Source organism: Tauraco erythrolophus, chromosome 16 (assembly GCF_009769465.1).
Source record: "Tauraco erythrolophus isolate bTauEry1 chromosome 16, bTauEry1.pri, whole genome shotgun sequence".
In the NCBI taxonomy this organism is placed as follows: Eukaryota; Metazoa; Chordata; class Aves; order Musophagiformes; family Musophagidae; genus Tauraco; species Tauraco erythrolophus.
The window spans coordinates 1876964-1885084 of record NC_141480.1 but is presented as its reverse complement, the minus strand read 5'-3'; the positions used below and the strand labels follow the sequence as shown (position 1 = coordinate 1885084).

Here is an 8121-nt window from a genome sequence, read left to right as displayed (position 1 = left end):
CTTGCCCCTGGCCTTCAGAATTGTGCATGTGTTTTCTTTTCAGGCAAACCCGAGTTGTTTAGCAAGGTCATCACTGCTGGTCGTCGTATCGCAGAAGCTGACGGCGTTGCTGATGGGGACATCCATGGCAGGGACTTGGTGCATGGTGGGGTTTCGGTAGCTCTCAGTTAGGTCTGGCTGCTGCAGATGATGGCAGATACAAACCAACTACCTGACACAGGCACAGGACCTGGACTAGCAGGATTCCACCCAGCAGCTGCACTGGGAAGGAGGGGGTGGGTAGGAAACAGGAGCAAACTCTGCTAAATTTCCTATGATTTCATGACTCATGAAAAAAAACCCTTCAACCGTCTCTGTCAACAGCACATCTGTTTGGGTATTTTCAAGGAATCTGGAATGCATTCTCAGAGCTCTCCCATGAGAAAAAGTAAACATGTCATATATAAAACACTTTTATTAAAACAAATATACACCACTTTATATACAAAAAAAAAATGTACAAGAAAACAGTCTTATTGCAGCTTAGTGATTTGATTCTAATGTATTACATGCAAACTAAAACCTCTTCCGTCCCGCGCGCTCCGGCCCGGGGTGGGTCTGCGGGGCGGTACAGCTGCTGCACGGGAATCCGAGGGATCTTGGAAAGGCACGGTATGAACAGCGAGCTCGGCTCCTATCAGTGCAAAAATTGTTTCATGCAGCAGCTCAACTCTTACGTAGTAGATACAACACGTAGTAGATACAGCATGGCTAGGAGCAGGTAACAGCCTACGAGTGGACCTGGCTAACTGTGCGATGTGGAAGCAAAGCCTAAACTGAATTTTCACATTTTATTGGTCTAAACTATTTACACAGTTTAAAGGTTGGAAAGATGAACTATGTGATGGAGTAAATCACAGAAGAGAGAGCCAATTAGTGCAATTTTCCTGACTAAGTGTGCTGATAGGTGTTAAGGTCAATGTCCCCAGTGTTGCACAGGTAAGCAGCAACCAAAACGAGTAAGTGAGAGATTCCTTTGCAGCATCTCTCCCAAGCACTCTGTGGGTAAAGTGCTCATCGCATCTCACACGGGGGGGGGACGGTAACCCCCTCCCCAGGCCTCCGGCACACGATGCCGTTCAGCGGTACCCCACCAGGTCGGACCCCGCGGCACAGCGGCAGCCTTCCAGCAAAAGCTTCCCCTCCGAAGCGACGACAAGGTGCGTACTGGGGCTGAGCATCTTCAGTGCCAGGAGTCCTGCTACTGAGATGGGAGTCTTTTTTGGTTTGGGTTTTGGTGGTTTTTTTGGTTTTGTGTTTTGGTTTGGTTTTTTTTTTTTTTATACTGGAGTTTTTCTTGCTAACCTTTTCAGGCCTAAATGTTAAACGGAATATAAAAGCTACTTTCTTCTTTCAGTCAGTAACAAACAATTTCTTCCATTCTCTTCAGGCTTGTCAGACTTTCTACCCAAGAGTAGTTCATGGTCAGAGGAAGCCAGGGGTTTACAAGCCACAGGGAATGACTTGCATGGTAGGTCTCACTGTATCCAGCCAGGAGAACTCTAGGCTGCTTTTCTGGTCAAAGAACCTGAACTCCGGCTCTCCTAGACAAAATAAACCAAGAATGAGTACTGAATCACACGCAGCAAGAGCAGACTAGTGCATATATGAATATATGTACATATATATGTGTACACGTGTGTGCGAGAGTGTGTGTATGTACATATAAATATATCAAAAATTAGAAGATTTCTCAGATGTGAGTAAATACCTTAGACTGGTATTTTGCTAAAATACTCTAAACACTTTCTATTAAACTGTCCCATTTCAGCTATTGCTCGTGGAGTTTCTTCTGCTACATCACGAGGGCTTCCTGAAAGCTGCCATAGCTTACGAGTGTATAACTTTAAGCCGAACCTGTTGTAGACTCTTGCAACAGGTATTTTTCTCCTTTCCCTTATCAATAAATTCCCTACAGCCTTCCGACAGGGTACTAGAAATCTCACAACACAAGGATGCACGAACTCCTCTATCGCGTCGCTCCCTCCCAATTAGCACCTTGCATGAAAACCCTCATCTGCGCCGTCCCGTGGCCCGGCCCGTCACCGAGAACCGAGGAGTCTGTACCTGAAGTCGTGTCGATCTCCCCGTCCTGCTCCTTGTAGCTGAAAGTGCTGTACAGGGTCTGCGTGCCCGGCTCGTTGGTGAGAAAGCCTTTCCCCTCGACGCTGGTGGCACGCCAGTCCTGGGCTGGTTCAAGCAGCTGCAAGAGAGAACAAGGAGATGGGAAAAACTGCTGCTGCTTTCTTCCTTTCTCTAAATTAGAAGACAGGTAAGTGAAAAAGATCAAAATATATCTTCTTATGCTAAATTATATAAAACTGTTTACTCCCAGTTTAAAAAAAAAAAGAAGTTAATCAAAAGAGGGAGGGCCAGAGCACCTTTGGTGATGAAACTCCCATCTTATCAGTGGGATGAGTGTGACATGTCTGCAAACACAGATTAAGCGCTACACATGTCGGAGGTGGAGGGGAGGGCAGAATAAAACAGTCTAGAGAACCTTTGCAGACTCTAATAGAGGGACCTTTACTTCTAGTAGTACCCAATAGCTTTCTCTGACTTTGACATGAAGAGTAAATACTTCCATGGATGTGTCCTCTCCAGCTCATGTGTGCAAAGTAGCCTTCTTTTTATCTTTAATTTTTCAGGCTGCCTCATTAGATAAGGGTCTTGGATTACATGAGCGTATGTTCAGCGCGTATGGGACGGGACCAGGTTGCTGCTTCCCATCCTCCCTCGGTGCAAACAGCAACTTTGCCCAATTTTATTAGGACCAGAAGGGCTGCTTTTACCTTAAAAATCTCCGAATTAATTTCATCTTCATCTTCGTCTGTGACTATTTTGGAAGCACATAAAAAAAAAAAGAGAACAGACATAGACATCAGCTTTTCGCACGGTAGCCCTCATGGTTCTGCTTCTCCACCACACAACCCACTTCATTTTCTCCTGTCACGTACCACCACTACCTTTTACTTCCACCCACCATCGATAATGCTGAGGAGGGGCTCATGGGTTTGGGGCAGGGGGGCCCGTCAGTAGCTCCGTGCCCTCTGGTTGTGCACCCCAGGTAAGAACCACTCTGATATATCCATGTTAATTATGTTTTTTCCCATTAGCAAGCACGGTTACCTGCGCTGTCACTGTTGTAACTAATTCTGTCCTGCTGGCATTGCTTCCTTCCAGCTGCCTCAGAACCCCCAGTCCCACCCTCCCAGCTCGGAAATCTCTCCTCTTCTTGACGGGCTGACCTGTCTGTGCCATCACGTTGAGCCTGTGAGACAAAGCCTGGCCCTTTGCCCAAAGGAAATGGCACTTCAGAGCCTTTCACCCATGGGCAACTACTTCTGCAGGTGGCACGTGCCAGCCTCTTCCCTTCTGTAACCTGGCCAGTTTGGTAGTTCCAGACACCCAAATCCATCAGCTGGAGGTTGGTTTTTCTACAGAACAACTCTTGGTTTCTCCCGCTGCCCCAGGCACTCCTTTGATCCCGCTGCCTCGCCTCCAACCTGCCTCCAGTAGACCCATGAAAGACCAAGGTAGGAAAAAAGAAATACCCACCTTCCGAGGATGAAGCCAGGGGAGACACTTGAAGCTGGTAGAGGTCGTTGGTGCTGTCAGCCATGGTGATTTCCATCGGTGGCCTCCAGTCGGTCAGGGAGCCGCTCACCTCGCACGAGGAGAGGTCTGCGGGATGCACCAGGATGAGCTGGCACTCACAGGACAGCACAAACACCTCCATTTCCTCCCTGCCCGCCCAACGGCCCAGCCGGGCCCAGCCCCAAGAGTTGTCTTTGTCTTTTGGCGCAGAGATTGTGGGTTTCGCACGAACGGCACTTTCCACTCTGCTCGGAGAGCTGAAAACTGAGGCTCACCTAAGGTGATGGACGTGCTCTCAACCTCCACTTCCTGCCCCGCATAGTCATGAACGGTGTAGCCGCTGTGGTCATCTGGCAGGGGAGTGGTGGTTAGTCTTTCTGCCGACTCCTCCATCCTCATGTCTTCATACAGCTACAAAAATAAGGGCAAAGCATGCAAGACTTGTCTAAGAACACACAAGTTCCCATATGAAAAAAATTAAGCATGAAAACCACCAAAACCTCCAGCTTCTTCAGCTGCCTCTACAGACACATACCTTTCTCTTGCTCCTGTTTCTTGCCTCTCTTGAAGACTTTGACTTCCTTTCTGTTAAACAAAAATAGGACGAACATGAGAAAGGGCTGCAGGGCTGACATTTCAGGTGAGCGTGAGCTCTTGCAGCTTTGAGCCCTGCTCTGCTACCGCTGCGCGCGGCAGCGAGTCCCCATCGCCTCCTGATGATGCCTTTAGGCATGTTTAAACAATTTGGGATAAAATGAGCCATTTGTACAACCCGGTACCCATGGCAATAACCAGTGACTGACCCCAGTAGGTGCTATTAAAGGGTTTTTACAGCCCTGCCTACGCGGAGCGGGAAATTTAAGCGGCGTTTAAGCGCAAGGTGCGTAATCCTGGCTGGATTGCTGAGGCCTTACCTTTCTTCTGATCCTTTGTCAAGGGTGGCAGCATCCTGTAAACCCTGACAGCACTGGAGCCTTTGTTGATGCTTTTATCCTTCACTTCTTCGATGTCAGGCAGGGAATTCATAGCACAGCGGAAGTTCGCCTTCCAGGTCTTCGGGTCAGGGTTTTTCTCACCCTCTTTATATCTTCCTATAAACAAGAGACGGGGTGAGTGTTTAGACTTTTCAATGCTAGTTCTTCCCACCAAAAAAAAAAAGTTATGTTTCCATTTTCTCTGACATATATGTCAGAAGTTACTACAACTGCCTGAAGTGGAAGTCAAGACAAAAAAATGCCATGTTTGAGATATTGGTACGACCGCTGGAAAGTGAAGCCTGCACACACCTGTATGAATGGCCCAGCTCCGGAACAGGCAGGCGTCTTTCTCCATGTCCCACCCATGCTTAGCTGCATGTTTCCACGGGATTTGAAACATCATCTTGTCCTGAAGTTAAACCAATAGAAATTTGAATTAAAAAAGAAGCATCACGTGCTGGTTTGGAATGATGGATGTAGTCAAAGAATTCTCAGCAGTAGCTCAGATATTTTATAAGCCCTGTATCTTAATTAAACATCCATTGTTTCATCTGTTTTGTTCAAGGCACTTAAGGCTTTTTACAGGTTCTGAAACTGGGAAAAAAACCACATGTGGTACAGTACAGTGGAAGTAAGCAATACTGTCAATTTTATCGCAGAACCATTTAAATATGTTGCCTCTAACCTATTAGTATGTTATAAATGACACTATATTTTCCAGGTACACTTTGGTAGAGAATCCCTTGCTAAAGTTGCCCCCAAGATCCTGCAGGAATCCTAAGAAAAACATGTTCTAGCTTAAATAGCACCTTGGGATGGATATGGAAACTTCAGAGAAAGAGACCTGGTTCAGTCAGCCTGGTGATCTCACCCTGCGGTACAGGCACAGGGATGTGCCTTCTGGACCAAAGCATGACAAATCCAGAGCTTCTTTCAGGCCAGATCTTAAAACTGGGAGCAACCGTGAGAGTAACAGCAGCTACTCAACTGGGACAGGAGGTGACTTGACTCAAGTGGGCAGCAGGAGTTAAAAGATCTTGGAGTCTTCTTGGTTCTCCATCATGTTCAGATTGCTTTTGTTTTAATCTATTATTGCCCTCCTGGGAATATTCCCAGGGAAAAAATGGAACTACTGCATTGTGTACCAACCAGAGCTCCCTTTTCTGAAAACAAAACCAGTTGGTTTTTAAACATAATGCTTGCAAGTCTTCGTGTTCTTCTCTCCTTTATGATCTTGATTTATGCTTAGTGTCATCTAAGAGCAAGGATGGGCAATGATACAGAAGTAATAATAAAGATAATAATAGTAATAAACAGCCCTCACCTTGTTAATCCATATCAGTCCTGGTATTTGGTTGGAATTAATCTGCATTTCCAGCCAGGGCCTCATGCGCATTCTTGACACTGGCATGTTGTCTGTGAAAGAAATGACAGGTCAGAAAAAAAACCTCATCACCATTTTAATCGTTCTGCAATGCCACCCCTCCCTTCCCCTCCGTACTGCGGGCCCTACCACTAACGCTATCAGCACAACCAAAACCACTTCTCCAGCATCTTAACTCTTTTTCCTGTATCTTCCACCTGCTTCTGGATCCCAGTGCTTCCTGCTCCGCCTGGTCAGCATCAAAAACACGCCTGAAGGTTTGAGTTCTGGAAAGGGGCTGATTGCAGGGGTGGGCACTCCTGGGATGCAAGGGGAGCTTTGCGTGGGACAGGACAGCCCGGGGGGTAGCCGGGCCGCGACCCCCGCTCCTGGGAAGGAGCCCACCGCCAGCACCGGCGCGGTTTTCCCGGGAGCGGGTGCGTGTGTCCCCCCGCGGGGACCGGTGCGGGACCCCATCCCCCTCCGCGGCCACAGAGAGGCACTAACTGCACAGTCGCCTTCTTAAAAGTTTATTATTAATTAAATTGCGCAAGGAGGGGCAGCCCCCTCTGCTGCAGGGGAGACCCCTAATTAGCAACTCGACCGGCCCCGGCAGAACCGCGCACGGCGGCCCCGCCGCGCAGCCGGAGCGGGGCGGCGCGGCCCTCCCAGCCCTTCCTCTGCAGAAATAATTTCCTGTTTGCGGTGTTTTTTTCAAAACAGACCAGGATTTCCCAAACAATACATTTCTAACTTTTCACCAGCAACGCGCTCCGCGGCGGCGGGACAACGGCCCGGAGAGCGCCCGTCCCGGGGAGGAGGTCAGCCGAGGCCGCCACCCGCGTGGATCACGGCTCGGGGCCGCGGGACTCAGCCCCGGAGCTCGACGCTGGCACACGCTCAACGGTGGAGCGGAGCCTCCGGCTGAGCCCGCAGAGCAGCAGCCGCGCCCGGGCATGCCCGGCCCCGCGCAGTGCGGGGGGGACATCTCGCCCCGTCCCGTCCCGTCGGTTGTGTAACGGGTCGCGACCGCTACCCGCCGGAGGGGTGTCCGGTGCCTACCCGACGGCTGCCGCCCCCAAACCGCCTCCGCACGCCGAAACCCGGTGCTGCCCGCTCTCGGCGAGGCAAGCCAAGCTCAGCCGAGCCGCGCCGTATCCCCGGGGCTGCTCCCATAGACCCCGCGGGGCATCTTCGTGCGGAGCCCCGTTGCGTCGCGGAGGAGAGGCCGAGCGACGGGACGCACGGCGACCCACCTCGCTGTGCCGTGCAGTGCCGAGCCGTGCAATCCTGCGCCGTGCTGTGCAGCGGTGCGATGAGATGAGATGAGATGAGCCGAGCCGAGCCGAGCCGTCCTCGCCCGCTGGCCGCCGACCCGCCTCTGCCGCCCGCGGGGCGCGCCCTCGGGTATAACGCGACGCTGCCCGGGATTCCCCGCCGCCCGGGCCCGGCTGCGTCCCAGCCAATCAGCGCCGTCGGAGGGGGCGGTCGCGCCTCCCATTGGCTGCCGCTGCCAGCATCACTTCGGGGAAATCACGCTGTTGTAGCACCAGCGGCGCGGGGGGGGTGCCCCCCCTCCCCTCCCGCCGCGCGCCCGGCCCCGCCCCGCCCCGCCCCGCCGCGCGCCCCGCCCCGCCCCTCCCCGGCCGGCCGCGGTCCTGCGTGGGTGCGGGCTCCGCCGCCGCGGGGCTCGGCGCGGGGTCCTGCGGGGCTCTGCGTCCCGCCGAGGAGCTGGAGCCCCCGTCCCAGCCTGGCCCCGTGCCCCCTCCGAGGGATCCAGCCCCCGCCTCCCAAAGGGACCCAGCCCCATCCCCACAGAGGGATCCATCTCCCATCTCCCAAAGGGATCCAGCCCCATCTGCACAGAGGGATCCAGCCCCCGTCTCCCAAAGGGATCCAGCCCCATCCCCACAGAGGGATCCAGCCCCCGTCTCCCAAAGGGATCCAGCCCCATCCCCACAGAGGGATCCAGCCCCCGTCTCCCAAAGGGATCCAGCCCCATCCCCACAGAGGGATCCAGCCCCCGTCTCCCAAAGGGATCCAGCCCCCATCTCCCAAAGGGATCTAGCCCTATTCCCACAGAGGGATCCAGCCCCATCCCCACAGAGGGATCCAGCCCTCGTCTCCCAAAGGGATCCAGCCCCA

The 8121-nt window shown here is 52.3% G+C and overlaps 1 protein-coding gene across 1 annotated transcript; it reads right to left on the bottom strand.

Annotated features, from left to right (window-relative positions):
• Positions 1 to 436: 436 nt before the first annotated feature.
• IRF1 (interferon regulatory factor 1) lies at positions 437 to 7300 on the bottom strand. Its single transcript, XM_086621645.1, has 10 exons — positions 7233 to 7300; positions 5938 to 6029; positions 4923 to 5022; positions 4551 to 4727; positions 4172 to 4221; positions 3912 to 4047; positions 3598 to 3723; positions 2832 to 2875; positions 2107 to 2242; positions 437 to 1583 (listed from the first exon to the last, which is right to left on the bottom strand). The coding sequence occupies exons 2-10, from the start codon at positions 6022 to 6024 to the stop codon at positions 1483 to 1485; spliced, it is 957 nt and encodes a 318-aa protein (XP_086477771.1). The 5' UTR covers positions 6025 to 6029; positions 7233 to 7300; the 3' UTR covers positions 437 to 1482.
• Positions 7301 to 8121: the final 821 nt, after the last annotated feature.

Coding starts and splice junctions, on each gene's coding strand:
- IRF1 (XM_086621645.1), bottom strand. CDS start 6,024: ATGCCAGTGTCAAGAATGCGCATGAGGCCCTGGCTGGAAATGCAGATT. Junction 4,222..4,550: donor GACAAAGGATCAGAAGAAAG/GTAAGGCCTCAG, acceptor TTTGTTTAACAG/AAAGGAAGTCAAAGTCTTCA. Junction 2,876..3,597: donor CCTGGCTTCATCCTCGGAAG/GTGGGTATTTCT, acceptor CTTCCAAAATAG/TCACAGACGAAGATGAAGAT.